Source organism: Pholcus phalangioides, unplaced genomic scaffold (genome assembly GCF_987345545.1).
Source record: "Pholcus phalangioides strain wild (caught in Gottingen) unplaced genomic scaffold, Ppha-v1.0 ptg000018l_1, whole genome shotgun sequence".
NCBI lineage: Eukaryota > Metazoa > Arthropoda > Arachnida > Araneae > Pholcidae > Pholcus > Pholcus phalangioides.
In genome coordinates, this window is record NW_028301611.1 from 2,459,402 (window position 1) to 2,481,918 (window position 22,517).

Genomic DNA, 22,517 nt, shown 5'->3' on the forward strand with positions numbered 1-22,517 from the left:
TCATAGCCTTCAAATGGCATTTAAATTAACAGAAATTGATTATAACAACATATAAAGGTATTTTCTTCCGAACTTTCAATTAAAAATGTTTTTTACATTAAAAAAATAAATTTTTGATCGTGGGAGGGGGCACGAACCACCTATGCCCCCCCCCCCCAATGTGCGGTAGCATTCAGAGGGGCAGAGCTGATGACGAAATTTTGCTGACAAGTGGGGGGGGGGGACAGAGTTTTGCTGACGGGGGGGGGGGGTCAAAAATGGCTAAAAATTTGTTTACGTAATACTTGAACGGCCCCTAACATCCGATTATGCGGGCAACAATGCAATTGTTTTTCACACCATTAGTAAAGTTTGTAAAATGTCAAGACTCTCTGTAAGAGTACAGCAATGTGTAAATTCGGATATTACGCTGGTCTCCTAGTCCAGTGGTTCTCAACCGGGGGCCATATGACTCCCTAGTGGTACTGGGATATTTCAAGGGGGGCCACGGAAGAAAATGGAGAAAGGGGCCATGGCAGGTGGTTTGGAGGACTGCAGAGAGCTGAGAAGAAAAATTAAGGTGTGAAGAAATAAAGCTTTTATATTAGTGACTATACAATTACTGAATCCAACAAAACCACCCATAAAGCCAGGGCCGTCTTAGGGCAAGAACCCACCCGGGCCTCACCACCTACATTTTGCAGCAGGTTCCCTTAGATAGTGTTTTTCGCTGGCCCCTGGCTAGATTTTTCACAGACCACTCCTCTATATAAAATTTATAGTGTGAAAAACAAAAAAATGATGGAAACCACATCAGGCTCCGGGTTGCAGCTCCACCATGAGGGGTCATGCACGGGGTCTCATGCCCATAAGTGACCCCACCTTATGATATTTTGTATAGTACAATAAATTTTGAAAATAAGTGGGAAATATGCAGGCTGTTTATTTCCAGCTAAGCATGAGACTACCACAGTATCACTTTGCCTAGGGGCTCCATGATGTTGAGACGGTCCTGAATAGAACTCGAACTATTGGGAAGCTCAATAAATTCTAGGCCAGTGGTCTGGAGGTGAATCTTCTTTGCAAAATTTTCGTTCCATATAAATTCACTGAAAAAATCAATTCAATACGTATAAAGGATCTTCCTTCCAGACGAGGGTCGAAGACTCTGGGTAAGACAGGGGAGCCACGAGAAAAAAAATATGGTTCAAAGGGGCCACGGGCAAAAAAAGGTTAAGAAACACTGTCCTAGTCTACAATCAAGCCACTGTTGTGGTCGACTGGTCATAGTGGCAGACTCGTTTCGGCGGGTTAGAAACTCACCGGCGCCACAGTGATGGTAGGTGAAGTTGGTTTCTGTGATTCCAAACTTCGAGGCGCGAATGCGAGTGATCCTCCCGTTAAAAAAATCTCGCCACATAGAGCAAAGGCCTAAAAGTAGTACAAATATTCAGTCATTACACTTCTCTTCTGAAATATAGACGACAGCACTGAAAAATCACACGTAGCACTAGATGCGCGCACCTTCTACAGCTGAAAGCCTCCACTCGAAGCTCGCGACGTCATCGAAGTCGCCCATTTCACCTATAGTCATGGGATATACTTGAAAAAAAGGTAGAATTTTTCTCATACGTCGGCCTGCTGCATCCAATGACTACAGGAGAAACGGACGACTTCAGTGACGTCAAAGCTTCGCGCGAAGGCTTTCTGCTGTAGAAGTTATTGGACTCTGTTAGGTCTCTGCACATGAAGCTGGCTGGAAGAGATCTCGGCAACAGCATGCGTCCGGTGGCAAAGTTCCGACTAAGAATTATTTATTCATTCAGTGCATTTTGATACCTGATCATAAACATTAAGTTTTACATTGAATACGTAAAACATTTCTTTACTTTAATGTTAAATTTTAAAATTGCAATACTACTTGATTAAAAAATTTAAATTAATATCATTTTTATGAAATTATATTTTATGTTTATGGTTTATTCATGAAAAAAGAACATAAAAAAATTGGTAAAATTTTTAGTTTGTAAACTCAACACCAGGTAGCGATAAAATATAATTCCAATTTCTACCCATTCAAACTTAGCCATCGTGTTTGGAAACAACAGCATGAATTTTCTACACGGACGACTAAAAAAAAAATCATCATTTACATGGGAACGCGTCTTTCTAACAGAGACATCTGCCTCCCCCCCCCCCCCGGCCGTCCATATTGAAGGAAGCCACCCGTGCTGCCTTTGTATGGCGAAAATTATTCGTCTCATAAATGTATTGAGAACAGATGGGGAAATATAAGAAACAATCAATACGAAAACAATCTATTTGGAAAGTGAAGAAAGTTATGACGTTCACCTTGTTTTCAAATGCCATTCCGATCCCTGTCACGGCCATCATAAGGACGAGAAGGATTATCCCAGATACTCGGACGTCATCGGTACCGCTTGGAAATTCTATGAAACCAGCATTGTATTCCTTTGGAGGAGAATAAAAAAATTTATGAAATTTCTGATGCATCGTTATGAATGCATGCAGTGGCGTATTTACAGGGTAAGGAGGCTTAGCGGGCTATTACCCTGGGTTCAGAAGCCGAAAACTTCCAGGGAATGTGTGATCAAGAAAATTACTAGAATGGGAGAAGGGTGGGGCAAGATTTTTATAACCCTAAATAAATCCGCTTTTACGAGACAGTAAAGGATCAGGCAAGTGAGTGACATAGAGAGTTTGCAAGCACGTGACGCACGTGCTTGCAAACTCACGCGACGTGATTGAGAAAAGAGTGACTTACAGAACGAGGGACCAGCTTAGTGAGTGACATAAAGCGTATCAAGCATGTGAATGACTAAAACGTGACTGACAGAGTGAAGGACCTAGAGTGTGTGCAAGCATGTAAATGACAAAAATAGGAACCTACAGACAATGGGACCATCTCAGTGAGTGACCTAGAGTGCTTGCAAGCGTTTGAAGTTAGTCTTGGATATCTGACCAAAAGCGTGATCTAGAGTGGGTGCAAGCATATGAATGCCCAAAAGAATGACCTAGAGCATGTTGAAACGTGTAAGTGACCAAAAGAATGACCAAGAGCGTGTGCGAATGTGAGTGACCAAACCACTGTGCAAGCATATGATTGACCAAAACACTGTGCAAGCATATGAGTGATCAAAACACCGTGCAAGCTATATGATACACCAAAACAGTGTTCAAGCATGTGACTGATCAAAACTGTGTATTATAGAGTGTGTGTATAGGAGGAGTAACCAAAAGAGCTATTTAGAGACACGAGGAGAAGGGTGACAAAGGTGTGCTTGCAGGAGTGGAGGGGAGGGATGCCAAGTGGGTTATCGCACAAGGTAGCGAAATCGAGGAAGCGGTAGTCAAGAAAATTACGGTGATGTCATTATTAGACATCATGATTAGAATAGGAGAAGGGCGTCAAAACCGTAAATGTGCCTCTGAACGCATGAAATATAACTTTCTGGTTTTTATACATGACGTATGTTTATATACATACCCTTAGAATGTCTCTTATGGTCTCTCCAGCTCCCACGAGGTACATGGCTCCGGACAATGCATTGGCTAAGAAGAGAATGATGCCAACAGCACCCCCGAATTCGGGACCGAGACTTCTCGATATCATGTAATACGCTCCACCTATGTGATCCAATTAATTAACATGTTATACCATACTAAAAATGAATGCATATCAAATGAAATATAACATTGAAATTCGACTTGACCTACCTCCTTTGACATCACCGTTTGTGCAGATTGCTGACATCGATAACGTCGTGATAACCGTCACCACAGTCGATAACAGGACGATTACGATCGCCATCACTTGATTTAAAATAAATCATCGTCATTATATGCATACAGTTCATGTAATTTGCGTGACCATATTTCATCGATAAAACTAATGGCATTTATATGGGGGATATCGGAATTTCAATGACCATGCCTCCCAAAAGAATTTGCCAATTTTATTGAATAGTTAGCCATCACATCAACAAAGTCGCCAATCGCAGTAGACAACATCTCTCTCTATTTCAAAACTGAGGAGTAAATCTGCATTAAATTAGAACGCATTCCTCTTAGAAAACGGGATACTGGTTCATTTTATTAAAAAAAATGTCGGTATGGTTCCATAAAAAATACGGGACACATAGCCACCCTTATAGTAACGATATCACTATAGTAATCATATCACTAATTTTTCTTTTTGCTTTGTTTGGCAGTCAAAACTTGGCGTGATTTTGTTCTTCGTATGGTAATTATCGCCAGATAATACAACCACTAGATCAGTGTTTCCCAAAGTGGGCAATATTTCCGCCTAGTGGGCGATGGAATAATCCGGCGGGGGGGGGGGGGTAGAAGCGTAGAAGCTACGGATTTAATATAGGATCCTATGGGTTTACTTGAGTTGGGGGTCGATCAGAGAAAAAAAATTTCTGAAGAAGAAGGGGACGATGGAATGAAAAGTTTGTTAAACTATGCACCGTTGCTGACTGGCAGCAATCTGAGCTAGTTGGATCAATGTCCCGTATACGTCTGATTAAAATATGGTCAGCAGAATGAACTGCTGAACCTGTATATTCTATGCAAAAATATTTACAAAAAAAATATATTTTTGCATAGAATTTCATATTATCAAAGCGATTTAATCGACCAACTGAATATCTAAAAAAGTCTTAGTTAATGTATCATTAAGTTCTGCAGAGGATTGTGGACGAGTTTCATGTGTGGTTTAGCACAGTGTTTCCCAAAGTGGGCAATATCGCCCCCCGGGGAATGGTGCAAGGGGGCTGGCGATAGAAGCCAAGGGTATAACATAGAATCATGGATTCGCTTGCTTAAGTTGGGGGGGGGGGGTGATGAGAGAAAAACATTTCTGAAGAAGGGAGCGTTGGAAAACTTAATAGTAGTTATTGTATCACTGCTCATTTGCTACTTTACTTTACCGCACACCAACTCTGGTCTTATATCCTTACAGCAATTACAACCAGTGGAGTTGGGTGGGGAATGAAGGCGCCATCTACCGGTGGTCGCCCCAGGCTCGATAACCTTCATACTGGAAGACGAGCATCTTACCACTTCACCACTCGGACGGAGCTGTGAGGGGCTCGTCAACATTTTCCGGCAAATCAGAAAGTTCTTTTAGCGCGATTTCTCCAGTCGTTCGGAAACGACTTTAAACTGCAAGTTGTGGTCCCGTGGTCTATTATTCACTGGAAGAGACTAAAGTCGGACTAACTTCATCATTTGAGACTAACTTCTATTTAACCTGCCCGTATTCACTGTAACAGACTTTTACTGTATCAAAACCGACTTATCAGTTATTGAATCGGAATTTTGAGTGTGTTCGAGAAAATCGAATACACTCATTTGTAATAGACATAATCGAATAATATAATATAATCGAATACACCCTGTAGTGTACTACTCTATTACACTACAGGGTGAATCCGACCTATTCTGTTAAACGGGGGGGGGGGGGTGATAGACGAGCCCAAGTAGATCATGGACCCCCCCCCCCCCCCCCAACACTGTCCTATCTCAAACTGTTTTCGAGTTGGATAATCGATTATGGAAAAAAAAAATGCGTCAGGTCTGAAAAAAATCAGAATTTGTGAAGTTTCTGAGAGAATTATACACAATCTAAGCACTCATTTGAAAAGAGCAGACATAATGCTATAAGGTGAGGACACCAATTGCATCGAAATGTCTGGATTTACGGGCGAGCTACAAGCGCTGAATTGGTATAGTTCATAATCTGATTGTCGCCAAAATTTTTAATCGCCAATTCTACAAATACACTTCTATAGTTTGTTAACTTTGCAGTGAAGAGGAAGGTAGAGAGTGTATTCCTTCGTCGCAAAATATAGTTCTCATACATCGGAGGTTTCTCTGATGGTCATTTATATAGAATATTTCAAATTTTTTTTATGATTTCGAAAAAGATACTGAAAAAATACCGTTTTGAACCAATGTATATTCGTTTAAAATTTTTAAATTAGAAAAAATATTGGTTACCATTATCAAAAATCCATGGCGAGCTCAAGAACATTTTGGCGCGATTTCCAAGAAATTTTCCCCGCCAATATCACTGTCGTGCTTATTTTTTGGTTGCACAATTATATGTATATACACCCCCCCCCCCACTTCTCTTCACAACATATCTTGTTTATTTCGTCCCACTTCATCAGCGTGCTAGGGAAAGAGACGTGTGAAAGCACCCGCTTACTGAAGAAGCGAATTTTAACAAAATAATGATAAAGCTACAAAAAACAAATGAGATTCATCAAGCACCCCCAGAAACTGGAGCCCCAGATTCAATTCGCTGAATTTTAGTGGGGCCCACACTGGATATATCTCGGGCTACCGATGTGTTGCAAATTTTACAATGTTAAACAACAAAAATCAATGAAATACATCCAGGGGCCCCGAATTAGAACCTATCAACATTCTCATGGAGCACTGACCTGGAAGCTTGTCGGACACACCCATGTAAGGGGCCACGAAAATTTTTCATTTTTTTCAATTTTGCAACGAATAAAATCCAGGGCCCCGCATCCAGTAGCGGGAACACAATACGCAGATTTTTAGTGGGGAATCCAGACTGGATTTATCTCGATCTTCCGCTGTTGAAAATTGTATAATGTTAAAAAACAAAAAGAATCAGATTCATCCAGAGCCCCAAAATGAAACCTGTAAACATGGGGGCCCCCGACTTGGAAGCTTGTCGGTCATCCCCCACTGCGAGTGCCATGAAAAATTTTCATTTGTATTCGTTTTACCAATGAATAAAAGCTAGGGGCCCCCAATCAGTTGCCCGTTGTATTCGCATACTTTTAGTGGGGCCTCAGACTGTCTGTATCTCGGGCATCCGCTGTTGCAAATTCTACAACAGAAAAGAATGAGATTCATCCAGGGCCACCAAAATGAAACCTGTAAACATGGGGCCCCCGACTTGGCGACTTGGAAGCTTGTCAGTCATATCCCGCTGCGAGGGCCATGAAACATTTTCATTTGTATTCGTTTTACCAACGAATAAAATCCAGGACCACCCACACAACAACCCGTGACCGCATTCGCAAATTTTTTGGAGCCCCCAGACTGGATATATCTCGTGCTTCCGCTATCGCAAATTTTTCAACGTTAAAGCAGCAAGAAAACAATGAGATCCATCAAGGGCCCCTGGAAATGAAAACTTTTAACTTTCCCATGAAGGTATACGTACAATCCCCCCCGGGTACCCCGACCCTGTGTGTTGGGGGCACTGTTGTTATATGTATATTATTATATTATACATATAAAAACCTCTCGGCATGATCCCCCCCCCCCCACAAGGGCAGGGCTGACAGGACCAGAACGATTCTTATCACTTTTTGATTTTTCACACTATAAATTAACCACAGAGGGGTCCTGAAAAGCTGGTTTGGGGGCTCGCCATCTAAATTCCAGCCTAAGGGCCCTGCTGTAGGATATGGGAGCCTCTCGGTACATGCACATAACATGGTCCCGATGGGTCAAATGGGTCCCAATATGTGCTAGAGTTAAATGAATACTTGACCCAAAATCGTAACCGACTTCCGTAACACAAAAACGTAACGGATTTCCGTCACTCAAAAACTTCACCCACTTCCGTCACTCGGTTGCTTAGCAACAGGCCCTTTTCGAGTTTGTGATTTTATATTATAGAGTAGATATATCGTCATTTTGTTGAATTTTCCAATAGATACAATTTTTCATTCAGTTTTGCGTGTATAGTCCGTTTCAGGTTAACTTTGCAGTGAAGGGGAAGCTACGAGGGAACCGCATCACTCGTTGCTATGGGAACGAAAGCCTCTTAACCAATGTATCGATGCGCGGCCTCGGTAAGGTATGGCCGATTCTCGCCAATCCCACTGAGAAAAATATTTTTTGCGTGTAACGTAATTGCACAGTTAAATTAGTAATAATTATAGAATTAAAAGAAAACCATTGCCGATACTTTCAGAAATTAAAGTGAGGTTTTTGAAATCATTTGTTTTGTTTCTAGATTAGAAAATGTTTTAAAATTTAGAAAAAATAATTATCTTCTATCAGCGTGTCACTTACTCTTCATTGATGTGCCGTGAGTAACACTAAAAATTTCATAAAACAGTCATATGTTTCTGCAATATTTCCCTTCCCTCAGCTGAAATTTATTTACAAAAAAAAATCCAAACAATATTATGAAAGCAACGTATAATTTTAAAATACTGTATATTAACCATGGCTCTCAAAAACTTGGGGATTTCTAATTTTTTCTTCAATTTATATGGAAAAAATTAATATTAAATAAAATTGAGAAGAAGCAGATTAACTCTGTTTTCACGTGTAAATGCAGGAATAGCACCAAATAATAATAATGATACGGAAAAGTTTAGAATTTTTCTACTCACTTTTCTTGCCGAAATTTCCGTCACTCGACCTCCCACCTTCCCCGAACGGTATACGTCGATGCCACTTGTTTTCCCGACAGCTTTAGTCTTTTGTTACGGTTGATGTGCTGCTCATGGTTATTACGGATTATTCTTATGGAGTTTTGTTTACAACGAATATTCAAAAACCAAAAATATAGTATTCAGGAATGGAAGAGGAGAGAACTTTAGCGTGGCTATCTCTGGGGAAAATTAAGACACAACTGTCACATAACAGATGAAAGCCCTAACCACTGTGGACCCCCCCCCCCCCACACTCATTTATTGTATCTCAAGAGACGCTAAAGGCAAGGGGCATGAGGAGAAACAGGCGGGTGGAAGATGGCGTCCGTTCGTGTGAGTGGAAGTCGCGACTCTGTCAACACCCTCCGTGATCCGAAACTAAAACTATCCCATAAACATGGCAAAAAATAAATAATTAAAAAAAAAGGAAAACCTAACCAAAACTTCTGCACCCATAAAGGGCCTCTCACAACGGTATCGACGCTCTCGTGGAAGAGAAACACTTCTTGTAATCTATGAGTGAATATCTGAACTCACTGAGCCTATTTTTGGGAGAAAATAAAACTGATTAAATATTCGTTTTTATGTAAGCCTATACCTGCATGTAAAACAATGAAAAATTGTATCGTTATGGAAAATTCAACCAAATAACGAAAAAAATATATATATACGCGAGATATTGGCGGGGAAAATTTCTAGGATATCGCGCCAGAGTGTCGTCGCCGTTGCTATGGATTTTTGATAATGGTAACCAATATTTTTTATAATTTAAAAATTTTAAACAAGAAAACATCGGTTCAAAACGCATTTTTTTCAGTATTTTTTTTCAAAATCATAGAAAAAATCGAAATATTCTATATAAAGGTTCATCTTAAACCTCCGATATATGAGAACTATATTTTGCGGCGAAGGAATACACTCTCCACCTTTCTCTTCACTGCAAAGTTAACCTGGAACAGACTATAGTTATAGTCCTACAAACCCAGACGAATATTCAATCAGTTTCTCCCGAAAATAGCCTCCAATGAATTCAGATATTCACTCATAGATTACAGGAAGTGTCCCTCTTTCACGACAGCGCCGATACCGTTGTGAGAGGCTCTCTTTATGGGTGTAGGTTACGGTTCCAGGCGCCTCCCCTTTTTTTTAAATGATCTGTTTCTTGCCGTGTTCGTAGGATAGGGGTGGTTTCTGAATTCCAATAGCCGATAGCGAAGGGTGTTGACGTAAGTAATGTCTCTTTTGCACCCACACCAACGCCATCTTCTCCCCCACAGCAGAGGCTGTTCCTCCAGATGCCCCTTCAGTGTCTCTCCAGATAAATATAAATAAGCAAGAGAGAAAGAGACCCACTAATGGTTTAGGCTTGCAGTGTATATTTTACTTCTGTGACAGTTGTATCTTTCTTTTCACCATAGATAGAAACACGCTAAAACGTTCTCCGTTCTTTTTGGAAACAAACGTTTTCTTGCAAACAAACGACTAAATTTCTCCTGAACCAATTAGGTCTATTCTAGGCTCTTTCGAAAGCTGATGGAATGAACAAGTTTTTTTTGGCTAATTTGACCGACTACAGCTAGAAGGGTGTTTGCATAATTGGCAATTAAAAATTTTGGCGACAATTCAATTTTGAACTTTACCAATCTCTCAGCGATTTAAGCTCGTCATCAAATTCAGCTATTTCAATGAAAGGAGTGCAGCTTTATAGGATTGTTTCTGTGCTTTCCAAATATGTGCTTTGTTTGCGTGTAGGTATCTTGGAAACTTCACAAATCCGGGTTTTGTCAGGCATCGCGCATTTTTTCTCCATAATCGATTATCCACCATAACTGGAAAACGGTTCGAGATACGACAGAGTTGGTATGGTGTTTCATGATCCACTTGGGTTCGTCTATCACCTCCTTTCGTTTGGCAGGATATGTCGGATTCACTCCTGTATATCCAACGAATTATAGAAATAGTGATGATGAGAAAAGTTATAATGTGTGTGCATAACCGTAAAACAAAACTTGTGAGCATCTCATTACCTATTCCACAGTTTCCAGTCATCCATCCCATTCGGATAAATAGCATCACTCCCCAGATATTCAGGAGACAGCGTATCTAAAGCAAATGTATTAAAAAAAATCATTTCATAATAAAACATGTTGAGCAGTGGTTCTCAAAATTTTGGCACCCGTGGCTCCCTCAACCCCTAATGATCATTTACCTGCCACCAGAACCCTATTGAATATTCACAAACGGTACTATAATTAGTCAAAGTCCCTATTGGTCTATTATTTACCCAAGTCCTCACGATGATTAATCACCAAAAAGCGTGCATTTACTGCTTCATTTTATTTAACAATTATCTCGATCTTTGCCGAAGTGCTCCTTTAATCTTGCCCCCCCCCCCCGGGCTATAGTGATGATTTACTGCTCTGCTCCATCTCACTAGTAATAGAGCGACTACCTTGTGCCAGTGCTCTTAGCTTCCTCGCTCTATCGACCATCCATGGCTTTTGTACGCTAAAAAGAGCAAGTGTCATTGGATAAGTTCTTTTTCAAAGACACACAAAAAGAATAAGTATGCGAACAACAGGGTCCGTAAGGGCGGTATTCACCGACATGGTCTAAACTGCAGTCACAATTTTTGGATAAGTGATCAATATTGATTGGTTAAAAACCTCAATTAAACCAATCCGCGTCTATCTCTCATCAAAAAATTGTGACTATAGTTTAAACCATGTCGGTGAATACCGCCCTGAACGATATTCCTCCTCTATTGACTCGTTTGGTCATTTTTAATTTTCTGCACAGGAGGGCCAATTAGACCGGGACCTACAATGTATTGCCGATTCCGAACGGCAGTCAAGTTTTTTTATACTCATCGAGATGTTGGTGCGCTAATCCCTCGATGGGGGACTCCCTGCGGTAGCAATTTTTTCTGCGGTCATGTCGCCGTTTCTGTTGTATCCCTGTGTCAGGAAAGTTTTCTGACAAGCACGAACTCGCGACACCCCTAAACATCCTTTGGTACTTTAGGCGAGTATCTTATCGACCTGGGTTACCGCGCCCCTGACTCGTTTGGAGTAAGTATACATTATCGTACTGTATGTTCATTTATGAAATTATACAATATACGTATTTAGTTGTAATATTCATTACATTATTATTGTGTTGCATTATGGCTAAACGCCGTTTTAGTTAGTCATTTTCATATGAATGAAAAATTGTGGAACGAATAATTCGAGTTTCCATTATTTCCTATGGGGGGGAAGTTTGATTCGGTATATATACGAGCGATTCGGATAACGAGCTCGTTCGCGGAACGAATTAAGCTCTTTAACTGAAGTTCCACTGTACCAAACGGATACATTGATACACCAAATACTGAAACAATGGTTGAATTAAAGACTTACGTAGACCCCTTTGATCCATCCGAATTTGACGGCTCCTTTATCCTGCCCTTTGCCGGACGATAGCGCCGGATGCACTTCCTTGATTGGTGCCGAGAAAGGAATTCAAAATGCAAAAATTATAAGGACAAACATTCTACTAGAGAGAAGTAGCTAGTAGATTCTACTAGTAAAAATATTACTTAAAAAATGCCTGCTCACATTTGCTTTATAAGATTTAATCACGTGACAAACAAAAAATAGATCATCTATAACTATAATAAGAAGGAAGGGTTTCGTATATCATACAGAATGGTTCCATAATAATTTTTGCCGCCTTTTACAAACGAACCGTGTATTTTAGTGGAACCTATGATCCCGTTAACGGACACTTTTATGATCCCCGGTCCCGTGGAATAGGGCTTTAATGTATTTCGCTCTCCGTTAGCGGACAATCTCGATAGCGAACAGTATAAAATCAGACAAATTGTAATTTTTTTTTCCAATTTCAATTTGTGCATTTTTGTTCATAAATCGAGAATTTATCATATTCAACGGTGATTATGCATAATCCCAAACTCGTATTGGTAAATATGATAATCCGTCAATTAATTACTTGATCAACTGAACGTAATTATGGTCCAGGATGCTGATTCCGAATGGTAATGTTATTTTGCACGTGTTGATACGTGTGAGGAAGGAAAGCCAACATTACTGATACTATTGTTAAGAACGTGTTTATTTCTTCTACACACACACACACGCGCGCGCGCGCGTGCATACTTTTCAATTTAATTTAATTTTTGTTGCAAAATATGTATGTGTGCACGTATGGGTAAAAAGTAATTTATTGTGTGGTTTAATGAAGAGAAGAAAGATTATAATTTTTTTTTAATATTGTTATCACAGACTTTCCAACTTTATTTGGGAATTATGAATAATCACCGGCGACAGTGCAGTGAAATTTAATCAGACTTTCTTTATCGAGACGATTGATGGTTATACATAACCATTGGTGTATCACTTTCACACACAGTAACATATAGGGACCAATTGCGACCGAAGCAATAATAATCATCGTATAAATGTGAAAGCCGCATAAACGAGGTTCTTCCGTATATCGTACTTCGTCAATAGCGGACACTCCCTGCTAGCAGACAAAAGTTTTGGTCCCATGGGTGTCCGTTATCGAGAGGCTCTACTGTACATCCAAATCTTAAAAGTATTCAAATAACGTGTAGTACTCAGATACGTCATTCATGTTGCAAGGGGTGTTTTGGCATTTATTGAATTAAAAATGTTAACTTTTTTTATAAGGACACTCCTGTTTTTTAAAAAAACACAATCAGAAAGTAGTTGCCCGGTTTCTCCTGAGGCCAACAAAGAAAATTCCACGTTTCTAAGTGCAATGTTCGCTGAGATATTCGAATTCAAAACATGGGAAAAATAGGGAGGGAACAGCATAAATGAGGGAACATTCATAAAAACTACGATTTTTGCTCCCTGGAGCAATTGTAAAAAATATCTCCTTTACAAAAACTTACTTTTTTGGTTTTTTTACTTTTTTAATGGTTGGTACGATGGTTAATATATTGTATGTCTCCCATGCGATGAAATACAGTCCGTACAACGCCTAGGTATGCTGAGTATCAAATTATCGATCTGATCTTGGGGAAGATCACTCCACTCAGCAAGCAATGCTCTCCGAAGTTCCGGTACACATGTAGGAGGTGGTAGACGGGCTGCAACTCGTCCGCCAAGCATGTCCCACACATGTTCTATCGGATTCAAGTCAGGTGAGAATGCTGGCCATTCCATACGGGTTATATCCTCAGATTCAAGGCATTCGTTTACGATGTTTGCTCGGTGAGGACGGGCGTTGTCATCCATAAAGACAAATTCTGCGCCCATAAACAAACGTACATGTTGTTCCAGAATGATGTCCCGATAAATTTGGGCTTTCATGGTTCCGGTTTGAACATGCAGATCTGTTCTGGAACCCAGTATAATTCCACCCCAAACGAGCAATGCTGCACCACCGTAACGGTGTCGTTCAATGATGTTGTCTTGGTGGTAACGGGTACCTGGCGTTCTCCATATGAAAGTCCGACGTGAATCAGACTGCAAGCTAAACCTGGACTCGTCGGAAAACATCGCACAAGCCCACTGTGACGATGTCCACATTGCATGTTCTCTACTCCAGGCTAATCACTGCCGACAGTGAGTTGCCGTGAGTGGAACACATCTGACAGGCCTGCGAGCATATAGACCAATATCTCCCAAACGTCTGTACACGGTTTGCCTTGAAACTGTGGTACCCGTGGCTGCAGATAGCTGACGAGACAGGTCGGATGCTGTGCTCCGTCTGTTTCTTTTGGCAGTTACTGCCAAATACCGGTCTTCATTCGGCGTTGTAACTCGGGGGCGACCTGTACTGTAACGTCTACTGACATTTCCGTTATCTTGGAATCGTTGCAAAAGCCTAGAAATGACACTTTGGGCAATTCCAAGTTCCTCGGATACTTCCATCTGAGTACGCCCACATTCCAGGCGGCCGATAATTCTACCACGTAAAAAATCATCCACATGCGTCCTCTGTGTCATAACTATTCGCTTATGGCACTGAGCGCCTTACAAAACTCTTGTGAACAATTTTACTTCTTTGCCACCATTCCTTATATACCCCCCCCCCTTACACTCTCGTCATTGTTACGTACTATCGGCATCATCTGGTGGCTTCCTGAAATTTGCATATCATTCTTGCAGATGTGTGTGATAATTCTACAGGTGAAATTTTTACTTTAGATTTCGATTTCCGTGTGATTCTGAATTATCCTTAATTTATGGACATGAGTGTATAATAATAAGTTATGCATATTATCTTTGCCCACACGACTTCAATAAATATTACCAATTCAACTGAGCTACGATGAAAAACGTCAGTGGCGTATTTACGGGGGGGGGGGGGGGGAATTAGCGGGCTACAGCTCAGGGTAGAAAATCCAGAGGGGGTGGTAAATTTGAGGAATGAGTGCCCAAGAAAATTGATAGAATAGGAGAAGGACGGCAAAATTTGTGTAACTCTCAATAAATCCACATCTGCCCAGACAGCTAGGGACTAGATCAGTGAGCGGCCAAAAAAAGCCCTAGAGAGTTTGTAAGCACGTGATCGGTGTGATCAACCCCCCCCCCCAAGAGAAATGCGAATATGATAATACTGAATTCAATGAATCCGTTGAAAATTATTTGTATCAATGTTTCTGATTAAATAACAAATTCAAAAAACTTTGACCAAAATATAGAAAAAAACCTGGTATTTTTTTCAAAAAGAAAGTCGGAACAGAGAAAAAATCGTTACTGTCCCGAATAATACGGGACAATGCGGGACCTATGTTCACCATAATCACAAATCACTCCAAAAGGCTCTACACCAGAGGTCTTCTACCTTTTTCTAGTCGCGAGCACTGGTGATAGTGCCCCCCCCCCCCAAGGGCGTCATGAGTCGTTCAAATGATATATTACGTTCCGATTATATATGTTACCATCGCAAAGTAATTTTCAGATCCCCCCCCCCATGCCATATAAACAATTTGCGTGTTCGTAAATGCAGCATGATGAGAACCTAGCACAGCGGTTCTCAACCTTTTTTGACTCGCGGAGCAATTTTTAGTAAAAAAATTATATGACGGAGCCACGTAGGCCCATTTCTGAATTATTCATCATAGTTACTGATTTATAAAAATATTTATAATAATTATTTTTATTATTTTACTGTTTTTTTATTTTCCTCAAGCGGCCGCGGAGCCCCTGGAGAGTGCATAAGGAGCCCCAACGGCTCCGCGGAGCACCAGTTGAGAACCGCTGACCTAGCATTATTTTCGTCCCTAGAATAGTGAATGCAAATACTGTAGTCTGCTAATTAAGAAATGCGCTGTTGGAACAATGGATCAAAAATAACGATCAGAAATTAAATTTTTTTACTCAGTAATTTTACTTGGTCGGGGGCCGCATAAAACCCATCTCGCGGCACCAGCTGGTGGCCACCCCCGACATAAATCCCGAGTTTCATTCCTGCCACTTCCGATGACTTTCAGAAATCGGCTAGAAACTTTAAGTAAATGATGAATTGATGCGAGGCCGTAGCCAGAGGGAGGGGGAACTAGGGACCCTTGCCCCCGCCCCTTACGAAATGTTGGAAAACGGCTGATTGTTATGGAACGATATGCTTAAGTTTAATGCTCTGTAACTTTACCCCCGTCCCGCCTTCGAAAGAAATTTCTGGCTGCGGCCCTGAGTTGATAACGTCAACTCGTTGACGTCAAATTTCCAACCGCTCGTGTTTTCTTAATGTGTTATACTCACTCGAAAACACACCCTTGGATAAAGTGTCGAGTCACACGCCAAAGTATTGTTTTAGTCTGAATGCAACGAATATTTAATGCGATTCTGGCGCGGGAGAAAAAGAAGAGCAAAAAAACTAGCTATATAAACTCCTTTTTCATGATTAGTTGTTCATTAACAGAACGTGTCACGTCATTCGAAACACTACCAGTGTTAATTGCGATGGCCGTGACAGCGAGAAATGCTTCATTGTTTTCAAGGCGAAGGTGGCGTACGCACTAGTACCTCTTTCACTATTCTTCAGAGACATTAGTCACTTTTTAAATGAGTATTTTGGCATCGATTGTGTTTTTTTCTCCCTCTCTCTTTCTGTTGTTGAAAGAATCTTTTCTTTCAGGATTCATGTTATAGCACTAGGCAATGAGTAGAAGCTAAGTGAAATGCAATGGGAGCTCTTCCACTAGGCGTTAACTCTGCGGACCAGAGGTATTTTCGGTACTTCGTAGCAGGGCCGTTTTAGGAGCATCATGCCCCCTCACCGGGGACAAGTGGTTTTTTGAGGTCCTACCTGGTAAAATCTAGAAAATTTAAACAGAGAGAGAGATGTCATTTTTTCAGGCCCCTCTTCTCTTGGTCCAATGGAGTAGGGCCCATGAGTTAAGACGGCACTACTTCGTTGGTATGGTACCGACCGAAAATACCTCTGAATATAGTACAGTCGAACCCCCCAATGTAACGCCACTATTTTCCTCGCAGATTTCTGGCGATACAACGAGTTTGGCGTTATATCGAATTACAAATTAACGTGTGTGATCCTTAAAAATGGGAGATTTGTTCACTGAAAAATTTTGGCGCTAAATAGGGTGGGAGTTGGAATCTCTACAAAACGGGGTTTGGCTGTACTTTATAGCGCCTCACCCCGGCAATGATGAAGGCCCCTGAATGCTAGCTATTGCGTATTTTGTATAGCACATAAGTTCTGCTAAGAAGCCCAATTCACAGGGCCTTTCCTCTGACTGTAAGATGGTTGTTGTAACAATGGAGCACCGGTCTTTCCTGATGGAGATTAAACCTCAACATATTCCGAGAATATTCTCACCTGAGAACTCTACATTTAATGCAAGAAAATAAAACCCAACATGACTGAATTGAAACAGTTACAAAGAAATACGAGTGATACAAAACTTGAGTGTATGATCATTGAAGAAAAAATAACTGGTCTGTGTATCTCTTAGAATGAAGATAAGAGTAACTTTCTTCGTCTATCAACTTTGATTTTACATTCTAAGAGACAGAGAATTTCTATAATCTTCATAACAAAACCTTTTGAGACCTACTGCAAGATTTTTGACATCTCTTACCATGACAGACAGCCAGATATGCCATTGCCTTTTATTTACTCTGCCCTTAGAATTTTGTTATCTGTGCGAAATGACAAAGTAACACATGCTGCTTTATAAACTTACAATATGGAGAATTTTTTCTGCGCAGCAAAACACTCTGTGTACAGGGAAGCATTCTTAGACTCTAAACGTCCATACTTTCAAAACTTATTCACCATGAAAAAAGGGCACCTTTCTTAATTATATTTTCGTCCACAACCAATAAACGGGTAAAAATTGCTACGTAATAATTAACATAAAATTTTATTTTATGTAAAATTATGCCTTGTCCTAAATATGGAAAACAATTGTACAGCACAGTATTACATTGCACGCGGTGAAACACATCAATGAGCTGGAACCCCAACCGCCACCTATCAAATAAAACTGTTATAATTCCTTCCATTGAAATTTATGATTGGTTTTTCATTAATGTATCAAATGAAAAAACAAATATTTTATAACAATAATATTAGCTAACTTGTCAAGTTTGCTTCGAACTTTTAAGAGTTGATATTTGCGCATTGTAATATAATATAAATGTAATTCGCAATATACAATAATTAACGACTTTGGGGAAATGACTATATAATCAACCAACCGTCTTTAGCTTTCTTTAACAAAAACGGCCATATTTTGCGAATATCATTAATGTTTTACCACACACAAATAACAATTTTGAGACAAACTAGATATTATAACTAATATTATATTGTTTTTTTTACTCAGAGCACTAATCGAAGACCAGTCATCGATTTCAATTGAATAATTATAACAGTTTTATTTGATAGGTGGCAGCAGAAATTCCAGTTCGAAGATATTTCTCTCATATCTGTTGTATATAAAATTGATTTTCTGTCTGTCTCCGTGTGTGTATGTATGTTCTCTATACAAATCTACAATTTTAGATCGATCGTTGCCAAATTTTGCATATACTATACCAAATAAGACCTGACTTAAACGATAGGCTACTTTAAAATTTCGTCAGAGTAGGGCAAATGCCCCAAATTGGCAAAAAACTGTCGGGCAACAATAGTTTTTGGGCCTCAAAAATCAGTTTCCGAACGTTTACTTTGGTTACCGTGGTTCCCTAGCAATGCGTTTCAGACGTGTTTTATGCCTTTACAATGGTTTGTCACTTCTCTAATCCTGTTACCAGACCAGACCAGAATTAAATTTTTCCTCCCGGGCCTGGTTCAAGGGAACCATCTGCGGGCTTACAAATTGTAGCCACGGAGACTACGTATGAAGAAAAAGACAAGAGAGTATGTGTAAGTTAAAAGTGCATGTGTAATTAGGAAAGTTGACAAGTTCGGGTAAAATGATATGGTCCTGGTCATGTTTAAATTAAATTTAAACGAATTTTGCAGCTAAGATGCCGGCACAACCCCAATTTTTTAGTACGATTATTATTTTAGTGCTTTCTGCTGTGAAGAAAGCTAGAAAGGCGATTTTTCTTCAGCTACGCCACTGCTTCGCATCTGATTGGCTGCGGAGTCCTGGTCTTCTCTTATTGGCTGGACCTGTAATCGATACTATTAGTAGAAGAAGGGAAAACTTAGAGATAGAGTTAATCGATTATTTCAAAGTTGGGAAACGATAGAAAGAGTAGAATAAAAAATATTATTATTATTTTCAACTCAAAAATTGAGTAAAATAGAGGTTTGTTTTTTTTTTTTTGAAGAGAATTCTTTTTCCATTTTTTGACAGCGAAAGATGGTGAAAGGAAATGAAGAATTAGAAGATTTTCCGATAAATAATTTTTCAATTGATTTTTTCAATTGAGATGAAGTCGCTTATTTTATAAGAATGTTCCCTGCTTCAGTCAGGAACTTATCCAGGATTGATCTTTTATCCTTTTTTGAAGCGCACTTCATAATGTCCTCCATGCAAGACTTAGCGAATTCAAACATATCATAAGTCGAATTTGAATTGGCCGCCGAGTCATCCGAGAAGGATATCATTGTGGAGCCGTCTTGGGCAGCTTCCTTGGCCGGCATCTGGGCTGCCGGTTTGACGGAGGTCAGTTCTGCATCGGAGGGGATTTTTTCTAAGTTTTCTCTGGAGTCCGTAGACTGATTTTTCACCAAGTCCGTAGAGTGGGACTTTGTTTTTTTCTTGGGGCGAGCTTTGACGGCCCCTTTTTCCGGGTTTGTCCTGCTTTTTCGGCGTAGGATTTGCATCGGGTTTCGCGGACTTAGATGGCGTCTCGCTGATTTCTTTATCACTTTGCAATTTCCTGTGACATCGGAAATTTTCCCACACGCTACGAGGAAGAAATGTCGTGTTGGTGTAGACTCTACCAGACTTTTCGTAGGTGGCGGTCCGCACTGCAACGCTCGGTTTCTTGAGTCTTGGCTGAAAAGTATTTTTGTCATTGGCTTCCAGAGGTTTCCCGTAGAGTTCCGCGCGAATTTTTCCTAGTGCTTTCTTGTAAGCGGCACATCCGCGGTAGGTACTGGGGTGACCAACCGCCGCAATTACAGCATTCAGGCTGATCTATCCCGCGGACCTTCTTACACATCCGAGCTGCGTGAAAGTCCTTACATTTGAGGCAGCGCTGAGGCCTGTCGCATGGGCTGCCCTCACATTCCCATGACTGGCACCGATGGCACTGTCTCGGCGTAAGTCTATTTGGGTTCCTTTTGAACCTAGTGATGGTGACAGCTACGAAGGCTAGCTGTTTAAGGTCGAAGATGGCTTTTGACTCTTCGTTTTCTGGCAGTTCGATTTTCCAAAGCGGGAGGTTTCGCATCCGGGCACGTCTCCTTCTAGAACGGAGTTGTTCAATGGATTTTGCACAGAAACCTGCTTCCGCTAAGTCGTCGCGTAAGTCCTCTGTTGGTGTTTCCGGGTCCATTCCGCGAAGCAGAATGAAGAAGGAATCGGCACCAATTGCAGATTGCCTGCTCACCTCGATGTTGTTATCCCGAAAAAATTTTAATGCAAGTTGACGGTCACCATCATTTTGAAACCAAATTTTGTGTTGACCGCCACTGAACTTAACGCGGAAGTCACTTTCACAAAGATCACTGATTTTTTTCCCGACTTTTGACCACTGGCCGCGGCATCGGATCTCTAGAAAAAATGTCCCGTATGCTTTTTGCGATGTCCCGTATGCTTTTTCTGTTTTTCTCTCCGGATCGGGTGAAGATGGTACCTCATCCTCGCAGATCCATTGCGATTGGGCGATCAGGACGTCAGTCTCCGTCGGGGCGGGGCTTCCTCGGGCTGGCCCGTTTCGACACCGCTCATCTGGAGTCCCCGTCCCGTCACCAGGTCGCTCGGGAGCGGCAGACGTGGGTACCTCTTCTTCCGTCGAGGGAGGTGGGTCCTCTTTGGTGCTCTCGACGCGTGATTGGTCGGTTGGAGCCTTGGCTTCAGCATGGGCGGAGCCTTTGGGAGACTTTTCATGGCTGTCTCTTGGGCTTTGCTTGAGTCCCTTTTTCGGTTTTTTTCCGGGAATCTTGTCCGGGTTTTTCTCAAGTGAGTTCGCAAATCTTTGGCACAGCAAGATGTCAAGTCGGTTGAACAGTGATGGCGTCTCAGCTAGTTTGCATTTTTCATGGACCGATAGATCCTTGACAGTGCTCCATATCTTTTGGTTATGCTGGTCCCTCTTTTTCTTGTCGGGGATCTCTTTTGTTAAATATATGAGCTTGTCCAGGATGTTGTCGCTGGAGCATGGCTTGAATTTGTTCTTGCTGGCCTGCAGTAATTTGTAGAAGGCTTGGAAGTCGTGTTCAGCTACATGTATCAGCTGTTCGGCTGCTGCGGCTATGTCGTCAGCTTTGGCTTCCTTGTCCCAGCATAGCTTTTCCAAGTCAGACCATCTCCAGTTTTGGGGGCCCAGAAAAATATCGTGGAAGTAACAATTAAACTGAGTTCTTTTACACGTCATTTCTTATGTATTTAGGTATCCGACTGAGTACGGATTGTGTTTCAAACTTTAACTGAAAATTAATTTTAAGGGTGACTATTAAAAATTTCTAAGTCCGATATGCTTTGGTATCGGAGCGATTTTTCGCATGACCGTCCCGTTCGGTGGCTGGGACCTGTCTTTGTGTTGTGTTGTGTTCTGTGTAATCCTGTTACCATATGTATAATAGTTTATGCCTTTATAATGGTTTGTGTGACACATTTTTAATACTCCCAATAATGAGGCTTTTTGAATAAACGTGATAATCAGCATCGCTTCGAGGGTTGGGAAAAGGGGAATCCTCATAGAAATCAGTGTTAAAATCGCCGATTTTACTGCAGAAATGGGAAAATTTAGTGGAGTTTTCTGTCACATCAATAATTTTAAAAATTGAATACAATTCTCAATTTTTGAAACATTGAGTTCGCTTAGAGATACGAAGCCCAGAAAACTAAATATGAAGTAATTAGCCGGACCTACTTTTGATTTGGGCATTCATGCAATAACATTGATTTCAACTTTTTATTTATATCTTCTCAAGCATGAAAATTAATGTTTCCGTCTTGTCTTTTGATATTCAACTGCATAAATCCATGTGGGTTAGGGCATTTTAAAATTAGTTATGGGCCCGTAAAAAGTACATCGAAGAAATTCCACAGCTTTAATTAAGCTCTTTTTGAAGCAGAAATAGGCAGATGGATAACTTGAAGTTCAACGGGGAAGGGGGGGGGGGGATCGAAATACCTAGCATCCTTTTAAAAAAATATGTATATATATACATATTTACGAGATTCATCGAAAGACTGGTTATTTGTGGAGATGAAGATTACAAGGAAGAAAATTCACCACTGCCCCGACGGGGACTCGAACCCCGGTCTCTCGCTTGCCGGACGAGTGCTCTACCATCTAAGCTAGGGAAGCAGATAGAATGCTTCAACCTTGGAGCGTATATATATGTTGAAAGGCACCGTACATGGACGGCGTCAACAATCAACTAATAGCTCGTGAATGACAAAGGCCAACCAGATGTGGCCATATGCATATAGAAACGTCCTCT

General features: G+C 40.8%; 1 protein-coding gene across 1 annotated transcript in view; it reads right to left on the reverse strand.

Annotated features, from left to right (window-relative positions):
• The window catches only part of LOC149071518 (solute carrier family 12 member 2-like), a 72,799-nt gene that overhangs the window by 47,190 nt on the left and 3,092 nt on the right, over positions 1-22,517 (reverse strand). The window contains exons 2-6 of the mRNA XM_089247727.1: positions 11,843-11,920; positions 10,469-10,544; positions 3,718-3,813; positions 3,488-3,627; positions 2,332-2,451 (exon numbers count right to left, since the gene is read on the reverse strand). Coding sequence (XP_089103853.1) covers positions 2,332-2,451; positions 3,488-3,627; positions 3,718-3,813; positions 10,469-10,544; positions 11,843-11,920 — 510 coding nt within the window. The remainder of the gene's footprint in view (positions 1-2,331; positions 2,452-3,487; positions 3,628-3,717; positions 3,814-10,468; positions 10,545-11,842; positions 11,921-22,517) is intronic.